Here is a 17,423-nt window from a genome sequence, read left to right on the forward strand (position 1 = left end):
CCTCCACTGCACTCCCAGGCCACAGCAGAGAGCTGGCCTGGAAGAGGGGCAACCGGGACAGAATCTGGCACCCCGACAGGGACTAGAACCCGGTGTGCCAGCGCCGCAAGGCGGAAGATTAGCCTAGTGAGCCACGGCGCCGGCAAAGAATGAATTTTCTTGACCCAGCATCTAGACACCTGACACAAGCAAGAATGCATCCCTGACTGATGGAACAAAGGCACAAACACTTTAGCCGCTTGCTCCTTCGAGTCTAACTTCTGACTCCTTTCAGGTGCCATGACCCCAACAACCTCTGCTGAGAGGAGAACAAAACTACAAGTGACTTTGGGGAAACCCAAATTCAGCCTTTCATCACTCCCATACATCTTGCATTCAAAAGGCATCTGCTGAGCATCTACATGTAAGATGGGAAGGAAGGCATTATGTAAGGTAACAAGGTGAACCAGACGCGGGCAGACCGTGCCCTTCCGGGGTGAATGATCCGGCAGAGGAATTACACGGTTCCAGCCCTGGATGGCATTGAGAGAGGGCCTCACTTCACAGATGAACACGTGGAAGTTGACAGGAATCAAGTGACTTTTCTGAGGTCACACAGTCACTTCATGGTACAACCAGTATGAGAAGCCCATTTAATTAATTCTCAGGTAAGAGTTCAGTCTCCTTAACATGTGACCATCACCCATCACCCAAAGCTGGATCCATTCAAAGTCTCTTTCAGCTTAAAATTCTATGAGTGTTATAAAATTCGAAATCACAGGGCCGGCACTGTGGCATAGCAGGTAAAGCCGCCGACTGCATCCTTGCCAGCATACGTATGAGTGCTGGTTGGAGTCCTGGCTGCTCTACTTCTGATCCAGCTCTTTGCTATGACCTGGGAAAGCAGCAGAAGATGGCCCAAGTCCTTAGGCCCCTGCACCCACATGAGAGACCTGGAAGAAGCTCCTGACTCCTAGCTTCAGATTGGCCCAGCTCTGGTCATTGCAGCCATTTGGGTAGTGAGCCAGTGGAGGGAAGACTGGCCCTCACTGCCCCTCCCCCCGACCCCCGCCCCGACCTCTGCCTCTCTGTAACTCTTTCAAATAAATAAATAAATCTTTAAAACAAAATTCAGAATCACAAACTAAAAATGACAGGTTTTATCAATACAGAGATGATTAGATAAACTGAGCTATGATCATAGTGTGGAATATTGTATAGATATTTATTTATAAGAATATGCTATTTTGATATGATACACCAACAAGCTGGATAATCTATATAAATCTTACCCATAAACAAGTTTATCTGTGAAAAATTCCTACAGACACACAATCCACCAAAACTGGGTAACAAAGAAATAGGAAAATCTAAGCAGACATAAATAATAACCATGGCTTCATTAGTGGATTCTATCAAACATGTAAAGAAACACTGACACTAACCTTCTTCACATTCCACCAAAAAATTTAAGAGGATGGAGAGCTTCCAAACTCATTCTATGATGCTAAAATGACTCTGATACCAAAGCCAAAGCCAGTCTAGGGAATGAAAACTACAGAACAATCCTCCTGATGAATACTTGTGCAAAGGCCATCAACAAAATGCTAACAGAATTTAACAGCACATTACAAGAATTAAACACCATGGCCAAGCAGAGTTTATCCTGAAATACAAAAATCAGTCAATGTAATACACTATATTAACAGAATGAAGGGGAAAAAACACAAAGCCACTTGAACTGATGCAAAAGAAGCATCTGACAAAATAAAAATCCTTTCCTAATAATTTTTAAAACCCCACTCAACCAAGAATAGAAGGAAATTACCATGACACAATAAAAGGTATTTATGAAAAGCCTGCAGCTAACCTCACTCTAACAATGAAAGATAGAAAGCTTTTTCTCTATGACTGGAAATAAGACAAGAAGGCCAGATTTTGCCCATTCTGTTTTTTTATAGTACTGGAAGTCCTAGCCAGAACAATTAGGCCAAGAAAATAAATAAAGAGCAATCAAAATGCAAAGTAATTGGTAAATTATCAGTGCTCATAAACACAATCTTATATGATGAAAATCCTAAAGATATCTCCACCAATACACACATGTACACACAGTTGGAACTAATATATGTATTAATAAATATTGTAGATACAAAATCAACACACAAAAAATAAGATTACTTATATATACCAACAATAAATAGTCCAGAAGGGAAATTTTTAAAAATTCCATTTGCAATAGCATCAAAAAGAACAAAATACTTAGGAATAAATTTAAACAAAGACAGGAAATACTTGTACACAGGGAACTATAAAATATTGCTGAAAGAAATCAAAGAACAGGAAAATAAATGAAAATAAATCCTATATTGATTGGAAGACAATATGAAGACAAGGTTAAGATAGCAATACTGACCAATGAATCTATAGATCTAATGCAATGTCTATCAATATCCTGCTGATATTTTTTGCAGAACCACAAAAATTAATCTAAAAATTCATATGGAAGCATAGGGAATCCTATGTAACCATAGCAATCTTTAAAAAGAACAAAGTTAGTCTCACGCTTCCTAACTACAAAGCTATAGTAGTTAACACAGTGTGGTACTTATGTAAAGACAGACATATAGACCAACAGGATAGAACAGAGAGCCCCCTCCCCCAAAATATCCTCATATAAATGGCCAAAAGATTTTCAACAAGGGTTATGTTGAAAGTGGTTTATATGTTTAAAAATGGTTAAGGTTGGGGGCCAGTGCTGTGGTGTAGCGGGTAAAGCCGCCGCCTGCAGTGCCAGCATCCCATATGGGCACCGGTTTGAGTCCCGGCTACTGCACTTCCAATCCATCCCTCTGCTATGGCTTGGGAAAGCAGTGGAAGGTGGCTCAAGTCCTCAGGCCCCTGCACCCACATGGGAGACCCGGAGGAAGCTCCTGGCTTCCTGGCTTTGGATCAGCACATCTCCAGCTGTTGCAACCAATTGGGGAATGAACTAAAGGATAGAGGACCTCTTTCTCTCTCTCTCTCTGCCTCTCCTTCTCTCTATGTAACTCTGACTTTCAGATAAATAAATACATCTTGAAAAAAATTGGTTAATGTTGTTAACACAAAAGGCTTGAGTGATTAACATAAATTTTATATAATGTATATTTAATGACAATTAAACATTTTTAATTAAAATATATATGAGACTCAAACATTACTGGGAAAGAAGATATGTATATAAAGATGCTCCTGTATTTGCAAAATCAGGGATAAATGTGTCAAAGAATATGTACCAAACTGTTAATATTATGTCTGGAATATTAGTTTGGGAAGGTATGTGTGCCTGTTGGAGGAGGGCGAAGAATATTAACTTTTCTTTACATGCCTCCGTACTACTTGACTTCTTACAATGTGTATCCATTACTAGCACATATTTCTACTTTGGCAGTCAGAAGACAAAATGCAAGCAAAAGTCACTAAAGACTTCAGTTGTTGATAAGAGTATGTGCACGATGACAGAAGGGATGCCCACTGGCCAGAGCTCTAAGGATCCTGTGACCTGTAAAAACCGATCATAGAAAGGCACATGCTGTTTGGAGTTGATGAATCAGTTGACAGCTCATGTCTCTCCAGGTGTGGACAATTGTTTATGAAATCATGATCATGACTGAATGACCACTGAGGAAGAAAACATTCGGTTCAGGTAAACTCTGCCTAAGTTACCAAAGGACATAGATGACAAAGTGACCAGGGTAGTGCTTGGCCAAGAGGCGCTGCCACGTTGACTTCCCTGATGTGCCTTCACTTAGGCCACAGGGCAAGGAAGAAACATAATGAGAGTTAATTGAATAATGAGCAAAGTCTGCAGGCTATTGAGATGCTATTTATAATTTTCTAAACAACTCGGAGATCAACCAATCAGAGATGGACTTTGCAACTGACATCAAGGGAAGATGCTAAATGTTAGGTAAGTATGAAGCTCTACGGCATGTATATAAGGCCAGGTGTGGAAGGTGCAGCCACAGCTCAGAAACTTCTCTCGACAACACACACCTCACCTCAACTCCTGACACCATGGCCTGCCTTGCCACCAGCTTCTGTGGATTTCCCAGCTGCTCCACCAGTGGGACCTGCGGCTCCAGCTGTGGCCAGCCCAGCTGCTGCCAACCCAGCTGCTGCCAGCCAACCTGCCCCCAGCCCAGCTGCTGCGAGCCAATCTGCCCCCAGCCCAGCTGCTGCCAGCCAATCTGCCCCCAGACCAGCTGCTGCGGAACCAGCTGTGGCCAGGAGGGTGGCTCTGGATCTGTGATCTGCCGCACCCGGTGGTGCCGCCCTGACTGCCGCGTGGAGGGCACCTGCGTGCCCCCCTGCTGTGTGGTGAGCTGCACTCCCCCCACCTGCTGCCAGCTGCACCACGCCCAGGCCTCCTGCTGCCGCCCATCCTACTGTGGACAGTCCTGCTGCCGCCCCTCCTGCTGCTGCCACTGCTGCGAGCCCACCTGCTAAAAGTCAGGTTGCTGCTTAGGAATGAAAGGGCAAGCACAGAACAACCATGCTGATCTCTAAAAAAGGTCCAATTTTGCCTGGATGTGAAGTATTCTGAGGTTGCTAAGCCACTCGGAAACAATGAAACTCTTAGAAGCCCTGTGGAAGTGTCAGCCAGCCTGTCCTGGAGACCCCGCCTCGCTGGAGCATGGCACCGGGATGAGCAGTTCTTCACGTCAGGGCCATCTGTGCTACCTTCCCAGTCTCTCCACCCTCCGACTCTTCAGACCTACCTTCTCCTGGAATACCCCTTGATAATTTCAAATAAAATGCTTTAATGTGCAAAGCAAACTGCCTTATGTCCTCCTTCCACCCGCAGGCTGGTTGACCGGTACCTGGAATGCTAGAATGGGTCTGCCTTTTGATAACCGTCCTAGGCATAAACATAGAGTCTAAACCAGAAAGATTAGATAAAAATTTTGTATGACTGAATCTACCTTTTAATAAAATGCCCCTTGCATTAAATAGTCTGCATAGCTAATACAATACTTACATACTCCAATCTATTATGATTAGGTGTAAACCAATAACGCCACCTTTGTGAAGTTAAATTTTCATGTGGATCAAAGCTAGGAATTCCTATCTAAAGCTACCGCTATCTCTAATCTCTTTCCATTCAATATTCTAGACGTACTCCTTCATTCATACCCACTATAAAGAAATTGTATTATCACTAAATAGGTATTTTAAGCATCCACCACATACTATTTCCCAAGAGAATTTGGGTTTAATTTCTATGCTTTGGTCTGGCACATTCTTCCCACTGATCCCCAAATGGCTCTCTAAGCTTCAACCTCCAATATTCACATCCATTCACTATTCACATGCGCTAGGCGTATCTGGGCTAACTGAGCAGTGAAGGGCTAGAGAGGGCACCCAGTGAGTTCTCCCATCACCCTTTGTCAGAGAGGTGCACTCAAAATCTGGAAGAGCTGTGTCACAGAGTGCACTTCACAACCCAACCAGAGAGTTGTTCTCTTAAGAAGTTAACACACATCTAGAACAAAAATATTGCTTTTATCGTTTAATTTTGAAATTCTTCATGAATGGTTGAAGTATAATATAGCATAAAATAGCATATAAATACAGGACACTTTAGGAAAAATATTTCCGAAGTATTTACAAGGTTCTGGCACTTACCTCTGTCATTTAATTAGTTGCACTGACGAGTCACAGACAAGGTGATACATTCCAGAAAGGAATTAAGTAGAAGACAGCATGCTCTTCAAAATGCCATAACTCCCCGATGTCATTTGTTTTTTCTGAGTCTTGGTTCAACCATTAAATCCAAAAAAGAACAACAGAGCATTTTCTGGTCTCTTTTGACAACAAACAGCAAGGCCCCTTCATGAGAAGCTGTGCAGCCTGCCAGCTGCATTTCCTCGTTTATGAGCGGTACAGGCATCCCACAAACCACGCCTTTGACTCCACCCATTCGGCAAACAATGATTGAATCACATTCAATAAACATTGAGTGAGGTTTTACCCAAAGCTCAGTTCTCTGCTGGATACCTTCCTACATGCTATGCCATTTGGTACACAAGAAAAGGTTTCTGGCCTGCAACATGTTACTATTTACACACCTCAAATTGGTTGAAGTCAAAGGAACTGCAAGGAGAGTTTGACTGGAGGTGGGACTAAATGAGGTGGAAGCTTTGATTTACGCACGACCAAAGGTACTCCCTCCATTCAGTGAAATATCTTGATGTCCTAAATCCAAAGGAATTCAGTCTATATTTTCAAGAGGAAAAAAAATAATAGTTTAAAAATAGCAGCACTAGCCTTAGCAGTCGGGATAGTCACGTGGAATAACTACTATGCAAAATGAGGGCGTTGACTTGAACTAAAATGGGGAGACTCTTTGAACATGGGAAACCACAAGCATATTCTAAAGAGCAAAAGGTTGAATGATGAGCCCAATGAAATGACAAAACAAAGCCATTTCCAGTCTGCTGCTCATGGTGCGTCATAAGCACTTCAATGTAAGCCAATCAGAGGATCACCGAGGGAAAAATTTAAATAAAAGCAAGAAAAATATGTTAAGAATTTTACAAAGAGCAGCCATTTCAGATATATAAAAGGCCCAACGTGGCAGTCACTATCCAAAACTCAGAAACTCCTCCAAGCAGCCCCTGGCTCAGCTCAACTCCGGTCACCATGGCCTGCCTTGCCACCAGCTTCTGTGGATTCCCCAGCTGCTCCACCGGTGGGACCTGCGGTTCCAGCTGTGGCCAGCCCAGCTGCTGTGAGACCAGCTACTTCCAGCCAAGCTGCTGTGGAAGCAGCTTTGGCATTGGAGGTGGCATTGGCTGTGGCCAGGAGGGTGGCTCTGGATCTGTGATCTGCCGCACCCGGTGGTGCCGCCCTGACTGCCGCGTGGAGGGCACCTGCGTGCCCCCCTGCTGTGTGGTGAGCTGCACTCCCCCCACCTGCTGCCAGCTGCACCACGCCCAGGCCTCCTGCTGCCGCCCATCCTACTGTGGACAGTCCTGCTGCCGCCCTGCCTGCTGCTGCTACTGCTGTGAGCCCACCTGCTAAAAGTCAGGTTGCTGATTCTCCACTGCCCAGGACACAGTATCTCTGAGCTGTTCATCTATCTCTTTGACCATCTGGGACCACTATAAGTTCTTGGGCTTCTATTGGTTTTCTGCTAAGGGTGCCATCAAGTAAATGAGCTCATATTTCCCTCTGATTCCATTTTACAATGAATACCCTGACCTTCCACTGTGGACACGGAAGTGCTGCCAGTCCACTTGCTAATCATCAAATTGCTCTGGAAATACTACTTCTGATATTTCGCAGAATCAAAAATTACTGACAAGCTTTGGATTTTTTTCCTGTGAAAACCACACACAGGTCTAACTTTTTCCCTGCTTTGTAATATATATTTATCTTCTGTTCACCTAAATTTTTTCAACATTCAAAGGCACCAGAGTATTGCTAAATGACATTACTCAGATGTCACAAGAGAGAATCTTCACCCAAGATTCAGCTTCTAAGAAGTAGGCTGGACTTCTCCACCTGCCAACATCTGATCCACCCCTTAATCTCTGGATCATAATCACCCGGCCTGCTGGCTGTTTCATTGTGTCTTGATACAGTGCCTTCTGACATTTTTAAATAAATGTTATATACTGGGCAAAGAAACCATGCTTTGTGTTTATTTCTTATTGTACATCAAGTGATTTAACTGCCCATAATTCAAGAATGTATACTTAAAAGAAATGTGTTTGTTTCTGTTTTAGAGAGACTAATGTCATACATAGCTCATTCATTCATTCAATAAAAAGTACTATTTCTCCTAAAGCAGGGACACAGAAAATGAGAAAGATGAAGAATTAATTCTTGTCTCTGAGGACATTAGTTAATGCCATTGATGTTAAGAAAAAAAGGTATGGTAAAAACACATGCACAAAATGTGACAAGATAAATTGTGTCCCCATAGCAGTTGGCTGAATTCACCTTGAGAGGAACAGGTGCCACTTTGGGCAGCAGCCTACTTAGGCCAACTGAAAGGAAAAACATGCTCATGGGGCACACGTGTGGGTGTCCCAAAAGCCTAAGAGAAGAATGTGGAACAACTACCTGTGAGACAAAGAGAGAAATAGTTTTGCTCTAAAAAGAGAGTGAGAAAAAAAGCAGAGATGAGTGATATGAGCAGACCTCTAAAAGTTCATGCAAAGATGGAATTAAAAGATAAAAATAAAAAACATAACTTTTATTTCTCAACATCAATGGCATTAAGTTGAAGATAATTTTTTAAGTGGTGGTCATTTAGTCTAAACTTAAAGAACTGAGGTTTCTGGGGATATAACCATGCCAACGCTATGTTTTTTATATTATTAACTAAGAAAAAATGAGTACCTTTTAAATACTTTTTAACATTAGAAAACAAAAAGAAGTAAGAAGAAGCCAAGCTGGGACTATGAAGTCGACTTCCCACTGATATTCTCGCAAGATTGCCCTCTGTGTAGATGAAGCATAAACGGGAACATCGTCTACTGGAGAAGGACTCTCTAGTGAAGCTTTCCAAGTGTTTTCCTGCCAGAGCTCTGGGAAACTTTCTCAAAACGTTCTCATAACAAGCAGATGTTACGATTCTTTGGTCCTCCAGAAAGTCAACTATATCTTGAGCTTCCCCCAATCAATGTGGCCATGACCTTTGCTCTTGACTGGACACTTTGGCTTTGGACACGTCCATGTCTTGGTCATCACTGCTTTAATCATACTTTGCCTTCAGGATCACAAATCCACGTTTCATCTCCTGTTCCAGTCTGTCACTCCTCAGGACCTTGATTCCACTTGTTGACAATCCCCATTGAAAGCTCTGCTCTTGTCTGGCTGATCTGGGTACAAGCGTTTTGTCACTTGTGGAGCAGAAAGTTTGCTGCACTTCTTTGGTCAGAACTGTGAAAGTTGAACCATCTGGGGCAGCTCTGGTTTCTGCTGTGAACCATCGGTCCTCTGCAGTGAGGGCACGAGCGAGATTGACTTTTCCCCTCCAAATGGTGCGGGTGGTCTGCCGCTGTGGGCTTCACCTTCAACATCACCTTCTCCCTCCTTAAAATGAGTCATCCATTTGTAAACTGCCGAGTTCTTTGGAGCGTTCGCTCAATGACTTTTCATAAAGCATCCATGATTTTACCATCCTTCCACTCAAGCTTCACCGTAAGTTTGATGTTTGTTCTTGCTTCAAGTTTACAGAATCCATGTTCCTCTGACAGGAACTCTTTTCAAACTGACTTCTGACCCTTCTTTGTGCCTCCACCTAGATCCTGTTCAGACATGTCACAAATAAGCACGAGTTCAATTGGATGCAAAAAAAATGAAATTTACACATAAAAATGGGTTCTGTGGCGTAAGGGTGAACACTCTGGACTCTGAAATTCATTCACAGTTCTTCCAAATATGTGTTTTCTGTGAACCTTTTGGAGACCTCTCATATAGGTCATGAATATTCCCTCCCGCTATTTTAACAAACTCACACAGTCCTTGGGGTAACTTTCCTGAGAAAACCGGTAAAGAAACTGCATTTGATGTCTAGGTTTCTTCACAGGAAAACAAAAGAAGGCAACCCAGGAGCCTGACAGAGAAGGAGAACAAAAAAAAAGTAATATATCCAGAACTTGAATAAGTTGCGGAGTAGTTTTACATTGTCAGTGCTGTGGAAACTGACATCAGGGTTATATGGACAAGAAGAAGACAAAATAGCCAGAAACAGAGTTTTAAATGGATGAGACCGTTTCACTTCAGGACCAGCACAAAGCTTCACAAGGGAGGTAAACGTCGAGGTAGGCCTTGACGGGTCACTACAAATGGGAAGAACAGAAAGAGTCCAATTACATCTATTAGGGTGGGTGAATTCAAAGCAATGGTAACATCCAACATCCAATGCTAGTTAAATATAGAGAAACAGTAACTCCCATCCCTGGCTGGTGGGAATATAAAATCATACAGCCACTTAGACACTCTAGCACTTTCTAACAAAGATAAACATAGGTTTACTATACAATCCAGAAATTGTGCTCCTGAGTATCTACCTAAGTGAGCTGAAAAATTAAATTCACACAAAACCTGCGCATGAGCATTTGTTTGGCCACCAAACTGATATTGCCTCAACTGAAACACTAAATGTAAGTGTATGGGTTGCATAATTGAAAAGCCAGTTGGATTCACAGCTTCCACAAAGCTCTATGGTAAAAGTTTGGTTGGGGTTGATAAGAAAGAAGTGGGGTACTGAGACTTAGAACTGGTTGGATTCAAAGTACACTGGGAATCCCAGCTCTCTCAGACACACTCTGAGTTCCCTTTCCCATAGAAATACATTTCCCTTCTGTGTTTGATGAGAACAGTTGACCACTGATGGAAAAAATTCTCTAATAACTTCACTTGCTTGTAAAGACTACCCATTGTCTTCAGGAGCCATCACACTACCCTATGTACTACCAGTTCCATATCTAGGACTGAACTTCAGGTGACCCATGAGGAAATAGTTCTTACATCAAAAAGTCATGTGATAGGCCAAAATCTAGAACATCGTCAACATCAAATGCTAGCAAGAATAAGAATAATATCATCCACTTTGGAACACAATTTTGTGGTTTCTTTCAAAGCCAAACATACTTTTATTGTATGACCCAGCAAGCATGCTCCTTGGTCTTTACCTCAAGGAGTTAAAAACTTATCTACACATAAAAACCTGCATGTAGATGTTTATAGCAGTTCTATCCATAATTGCTGAAACCTGGAGGAAACCAAAATGTCCTTCAGAAGGTGAATGGGTAAGCAAACTATAATGCATCCTGATAAATAAATATTAACGAATGCTGAGAACTGCATGCCGTTCTGGAATAAACAAAACTGTCCCATGGGTTGGGAGAAAGAAGAGAGGAACAAGCAGAGGGAAGAGTATTTCTAGGGCAGTGAAACTTCTCTGTATGACACTTGGTAGACACACATCTGTACATATCTGACCTGCAACCTCCTGCTGGGCCTCTCCCCTCAGTGCAGGTGCATTGCAGGGAAGTTTTCAACACATGAGCTTCAGGGGACACATGACAGTTGTGAACTTGAAACTGCTCTTAAGAAGTAAAGTCTCCTTTTAAAACATGAAATATTGTATTACTATACATTAACAAAAACCTGGGGAATATATGTGTGAGAATATATGTGTGAGAGTACATTTTTAGGGTATTAAACAAAGGAAGATGGAATATAACACTGTCATAATTTACTGAAATGGTCACACTTAACAGATTCTGGAGGTAGAATCTTTGTACAAAGAATTCCTTGGTTTGTTGAGCGTAACTTGATACAACAGAGGGACAAAGGATTAAACCCATAATCAGGATATTGTCTTTATACTTGGTATAAGTTATAGCACCAGTGTGGGTTCAAAATAAACATTTAAATCACTGCACAAGGGAAAGAACCCCAACTAACTGAAATACTGGCTGAGGGCAAAGGAACCATGAAATGGGTATTAACAGAAGAGAACGAAACATTTAAACCAAAGCCTCATGACCAATTACAGGAACAAAAATTACAGAAATTATGCATATTTTCTTCCTTGTTTTTCTCCTTTTCTCCTTCCTTTTTAAAGTATCACATGCTGTACGCAGGCTGACCAAACTTCATATAAACCTAATTCTACTTAATACATCAATACTATGAAATACATTTGATGTTGATTTTATAGATGAGAAAGTCCAACCTAAAAGAGCTTAGTTTGTCTATAGTCGCATAGCTCATGGATAAACACACACACACACACACACACACACACACAGGAATTCATCTCTGATCCCCAAACTCATGAAGAGATGGATTTATGGAACTAGAAGAATGGTGTGGAAAGGCTCAGCAGATCTGAAGATGGCTATTTGGGAAGCTATGGGCTTCAGATTAAGTTATTCTCTGCATCAGGTGCTAAGCGATTGCTCTCAGCTTCATGCCCTCTCTTGGGTGCTCAGCGTTGGATGGCAGTGGTGATGGTGCCCAGGAAACCACTTTGCTGCGTTGCCAGCAGCTGGGTTCAACTTTGCCACTAGGGGGTGAGAGAGGAATCGGCAAGGCTGGAAGAAGGGAAAGGGACTTCTTCCTTGCTCCTCCCACTTGCTGGGACTTCCTGCATGCTAGTGGATCTCAGGATTTCCACCCCAGGAACTTGTTCCCTCCAGCAGGTGCAGGTCCTTACATGGCAGCTCCTGAACGCAGTCTGCAGTTATCTCAGCACTTAGAGAAGCAGCTTCATTGTGCCCACCCAGTCACCAGCGCCAGCCAGTCAGTCCCCTCCTGATGGGCCAGGGCAACCCTCTACGGTTTCCAACTTTTAATTCTTTCCCCCTTCCCTTCAAATTCAGGGCTTTAGAGCTTCCCTTTAAAACTAGGGCTTTCTGCAATTTCTATATCAGCGTTATCTTTGGGCCATCTTTGAGTTAGTTACCTGGCTGGCAACCTGGTTAAACTTTCTTCATGTAATGATGGGTGCAGTTCTTTGCTGATCCTATCTGCCATACTCTCATTGCCTTTAAAAAAATCCAGTGAACCACTTGTTCATGCTCTCTTTGATTAATCACCATAGCTGATTATAGGGGACAATATTCATCTCTGAGCTTTAAAGAAATACATTTGATGTTGATTTTATAGATGAGAAAGTCCAACCTAAAAGAGCTTAGTTTGTCTATAGTCGCATAGCTCATGGAAAACACACACACACACACACACACACACACACACAGGAATTCATCTCTGATCCCCAAACTCATGAAGAGAGGGATTTATGGAACTAGAAGAATGGTGTGGAAAGGCTCAGCAGACAATCAAAGTTTAGACCTGATAGCACTTGATTGAGAAAACAGGAAGATTTCTCAACATTTAGCTCCGTGGGTAAGAAAGCTCCAGCATTTCTGTCAAAAGCCTTCCAGGAGAGTGAGCTATGGCAGAGAGGCCCTTTACAAATTACCGACCTATCCACAAAACCATAATTTTACTTAAGAAACTGTTTATTTTCCATTTTGATCCATCTATTACATATCCATAGGTAAAAGTAGCTTTTTAAAAGCCCCTATTTGAGCCCATAAAGTGATTTTGAGAAACTTGAAGGGGAAAATGTTGCATCATCACATGAACTAAACAACAAAAGGTTTGGGTAAGTCTGGTGATTTATGAGTCAAATAAAATTGTTCCTGTGAGGTTGAGAGAGACCAGTCCAGAACAGCCAGTATGAGTCCCTGTTGGGCCTATTCATTACAAGGCACATTCTCTTTCCTTCTTTGTTCAGGGTTGATATGCTACGTGACCCTAAAATACAAATTCAGTTTTCAATGGGCTACTATTTAAATGACAACATTTCAAGACTTTCGCTTTCTTAAATTTTAAATAGAGTATTTTAGTTGGACACAATAAACCAAATCTTTTCCCAACACAATCAGAAGAATCTTGGTCTGAACGGAGCTGGAGTAAAGAGTTAGAACTATCTCATCTATAAGATAGCATGCACTTGCTCAAAATACAAGATGTGTGTACTCGGTGTAAGATATTATAGTGGGTTTATATTTATTGTGCAATGATAGTGAAGGAACTTAGAATGTTCGAGTAACTGAAGTCAGGAAGTGTGAGGAAGACTGAGAAGAACTGGAGATGACATATTCCTCATCCTGGGAACTGAGACCCTCCCTCTAGCTTTAACCGCACGTGATTGGTTGCTTTCTAGATACAGTGCACTAATCACAGCTCCCTGACAACAGTGTGCTCACTGCCACTTCTGTGCACTTGCTGCCGCTCTTCTCCACAGCTAGAATGCCTTTCCTACTCCTCTGGCTTGCGTTCAAGTCCTGGACACCCTGTGAACCCCAGTCAATTCTAAGATACCTCAGAGTACACCTGTGTCCTGCTTGACCTTGATCACCCTAACCCTCCTAGCACAGTGCGGTGAAGCTATCCAGTGCTCCACGAAGATTTGTTGGAATAAGTCAAAGGATATATTTTCTCATTAAAAATATGATAAAAATGTTGAGATAAATAATTAATGTATAATGATTAAGAACACAGACCCTGAAGCCAGCGGGCCTTGGCTCAGACCCCAGTTCTATCATTTACTAGCCTTTGGAATTGGCGACTGATTTAACTACTGTATGTCTCAATTTCCTTTATCTACAAAATAGAAGATAACTTTCATTCCAACCTCATAGAATTGTTGTAAGAATTAAATGACATGGGGCCGGTGCTGTGGCATGGTGGGTAAAGCCACGGCCTGCAGTGCTGGCATCCCATATGGGTGCCAGTTTGTGTCCTGGCCTTTTTGCTTCTGATCCAGCCCCCTGCTAATGTGCCTGGGGAAGCAGTAGAAGATGGCCCAAATGCTTGGGCCCCTGACCCACATGAGAGACCTGGAAGAAGCTCCTGGCTCCTGGCTTCAGATTGGCCCAGCTCTGGCCATTGTGGCCATTTGAGGAGTGAACCAACAGATGGAAGATCTCTCTCTCTCTCTGTGTCTTTCAAATAAACAAAAATAAATCTTTTTTTTTTTTAAAAAAAGCAAAAATTAATGACAAAATACATGTAAAGTACTCAGGACCTTATATGTTACATGGAAAATTCTGAATGCATTTGTTATTATTACATAGTTATATTTTTATTTTGTTATTATATAGCTATGTTTTGTTATATTTTTACGTTTATATTACACAGTGATGTTTTTTGTATGTTATATTTTTATTTTTATGTTATATAGCTATATTTTTATGTTTTATATATATATATATAATTTTTTAATAGACCTTTCATCCACTGCTTTTCTCCTCAAATGGCTGCAACAGCTGGGGCTGGGCCAGGCCAAAGTCAGGAGCCAGGAGCTTCATCAGGGTCTCCCACATAGGTGCAGGGGTCAAGGACTTGGGCCATCTTCCACTGCTTTACCAGGCACATTAGCAAGGAGCTGGACTGGAAGCAGAGCATCCAGGACTTGACTGGCACCCATATGGATGCTAGCACTGCAGGTGGAGGCTTAACCTATGCCACTGTGCCAGCCCCTATATTTTTATGTTATATAGCTATATTTTTAGTAAACTAACAACAGAACATGTATTTCTAAAGTCACAATATTAGTTAATACATTATATTTAAGTCTCTGTTTCAAAAAATTTCAAGGAGATCTTTGGAAAACCAGTGGTTTTAATTAAATCCAACAGTCAGATTTGACTAACCAATGGAGAAAAACATCTGATTCAAAGCAAAATTGTAAGATGCAATGCCTGTTAGCAAATAATTCTAAGGATGAACAACTTCGTTTACCATGGAACAGTAATAAATGAAACTATCTCAATGTTAGATTGCACATAATAAATAGCAGATTTTATTTTCCCAATGCCTAACATTTATCAGGCATTCAATTTTTATTGACTTGTCTACCTCCACTGCCAGGCCAATTTTAGTTAACACATATGTTTATGCATTGCTGCACTGTGTATAATTCTGTTACTATCTGTATAGTCTACATCTATACTCATACAAGAAAATTAAGCTGGAAGTCCCTGCTTTACAAGGAATATAGGCCACACTTCCAGACAGCAGAACATGGCTACAAAATAGGTGCCACCTGTCTGTGCAGGGAGACCGGCTGTGCTGCACTGCTACTGTGTCAGCAGTGTGCAGGCGAGGCAGGGGAGGAGCCACCTGCTCAGGTCATGCACACCTACAAAACCACTGCGAATACTCGCTGTCCTCCAGTGCAAAACCCCATGACCTCTTCTCAAACGGACACCAACCTGAGGGCCTTGTTCAGTGCCGGTTACCAAGGTGGTGAGAGTTGTATGAGACTCAACTGTCACAACCACAAACTGGGGAAATACCTTCTGAGTCAGCCGTGAAAGACCCCCAAGGCCCACCATTCGTGCCAAGCCCAGAATCCCCAGCACAGAAGCCTGACAAAGGGCAGAGTGGATTCTGCACCAAACAGGTGAGCATCAAGGGCAGCTCCAAGAGCAGCCTCTCTCCCTTTCTCTCTCCCTCCCTCTCTCTCTCCCTTTCTCTCTCCCTCTCTCCCTCCCTCTCTCTCTCTCCCTCCCTCCCTCCCTCTCTCTCTCTCCCTCCCTTTCTCTCCCTCCCTCTCTCCCTCTCTCCCTCCCTCCCTCCCTCCCTCTCAAGTCCACCACTAGGAAGCACTACAGACTACATGTCTTGCACTTACAAGCATTCTTACCAGGATGACACACTAAAAGGTTTCTATTTCCTGCTTTGGTGAAGGGGTGAAGCCCTCCAAGGCTTGGAGAAAGCCGAGCGACTCCGGAGAGTGCCGCCTCCTAAGGCTGCTGCTGACTGGGGAGGTGTCCCTGAGGGAGGGCTTTCCCAACGGCAACCCCCAGATCCACTGCGTTGATGGGAGATGGATGCTCATCAGGCACAAAGAGGCTCATGGCAAAGTGTGCCTCACACACACAGCAGTGACCGGGTCATTCTCAATCCAGGAGCGTCGCGCTACGTAGAATGTTCACCTGTGTGCTGGCTCATGCTACGTAGAATGTTCACCTGTGTGCTGGCTCGCGCTACGTAGAATGTTCACCTGTGTGCTGGCGCCTCCAGGATCTTCATCTCTAGCCCTGACCCCTCGCATGGGATACAGGCTGCTCACTCGCTCACTCTCTGCAGGTTCAACATGAACTCAATGTCAGCCCCTGCCCTCCCTCAGTCCCTCTCACCTGTGAGCCAATCTGAGACCTACACCTGATCCTGGCCCTCCCATCTCCCCTTCCAAAAACGTCTGCCAGCCCTACCACCTATTACCAGTCAAGCACCCACTGATGGCACTGTTCACCCTCTCCCTGGACCACCTGCTAGTTCTGCGTGTCGCCACGATTCATTTTCCTTATGATACAAATCATATCCTGTCACTCCCTGCTTTAAATAAGCCGGTGGATTCTCAGTGCCCTTGGAATGAAACCCAAACTCTGTAGAACAACTAGGAGACTCTTCATGGCCTGCCGCCTGCCAGCATTGAGCAAAGCCCACCCGACCACCCCAGAGCAGAGCTCTGCCCGCAAGACCAGTGTCCTGCCTTTCTGACACAGTCCCCTGCTCCGTTCCCTTTGGGCATTTGCTGCTGTTCAAAGTTCTCATGCACCTGTTTGTTTGGGTTTTATTGTCTGTTTTCCCCACTGCAACAGACACTTTAACAACAAGGATCTTATCAGATGTTTACTGCTGTATGCCTAGCACCTAGCACGGTGCTCAGCATCTTGCTGAATTTCATTATAATGAAAAAAATAACCAAACGGAGATAAAACTTCATGCCACAGAAACACGGGTTTCATTTGCAAGCATGAGCTAGTGCTGTTGGATGAGCCATCTCCCCAGCTATGTGACTTCAGACTCGTTACTTAGTATCCCTCTCAACTTTATCATCTGGGAAATGGGTT

At 43.0% G+C, this 17,423-nt stretch overlaps 2 protein-coding genes across 2 annotated transcripts; both read left to right on the top strand.

Annotated features, from left to right (window-relative positions):
• Positions 1–3,968: 3,968 nt before the first annotated feature.
• LOC103351567 (keratin-associated protein 1-3-like) lies at positions 3,969–4,800 on the top strand. Its single transcript, XM_070060720.1, has one exon. It carries the CDS (start codon positions 4,039–4,041, stop codon positions 4,468–4,470), a length of 432 nt encoding a protein of 143 aa, XP_069916821.1. The 5' UTR covers positions 3,969–4,038; the 3' UTR covers positions 4,471–4,800.
• A 1,798-nt stretch (positions 4,801–6,598) lies between these two features.
• On the top strand, positions 6,599–7,656 carry LOC100341207 (keratin-associated protein 9-3-like). The gene has a single exon (XM_017349329.3). The coding sequence runs from the start codon at positions 6,667–6,669 to the stop codon at positions 7,045–7,047; it is 381 nt and encodes a 126-aa protein (XP_017204818.1). The 5' UTR covers positions 6,599–6,666; the 3' UTR covers positions 7,048–7,656.
• Positions 7,657–17,423: the final 9,767 nt, after the last annotated feature.

Source organism: Oryctolagus cuniculus, chromosome 17 (genome assembly GCF_964237555.1).
Source record: "Oryctolagus cuniculus chromosome 17, mOryCun1.1, whole genome shotgun sequence".
NCBI lineage: Eukaryota > Metazoa > Chordata > Mammalia > Lagomorpha > Leporidae > Oryctolagus > Oryctolagus cuniculus.

Excerpts from the sequence above, each read along its gene's own strand:
- LOC100341207 (XM_017349329.3), top strand. The coding sequence starts at position 6,667 with ATGGCCTGCCTTGCCACCAGCTTCTGTGGATTCCCCAGCTGCTCCACC.
- LOC103351567 (XM_070060720.1), top strand. The coding sequence starts at position 4,039 with ATGGCCTGCCTTGCCACCAGCTTCTGTGGATTTCCCAGCTGCTCCACC.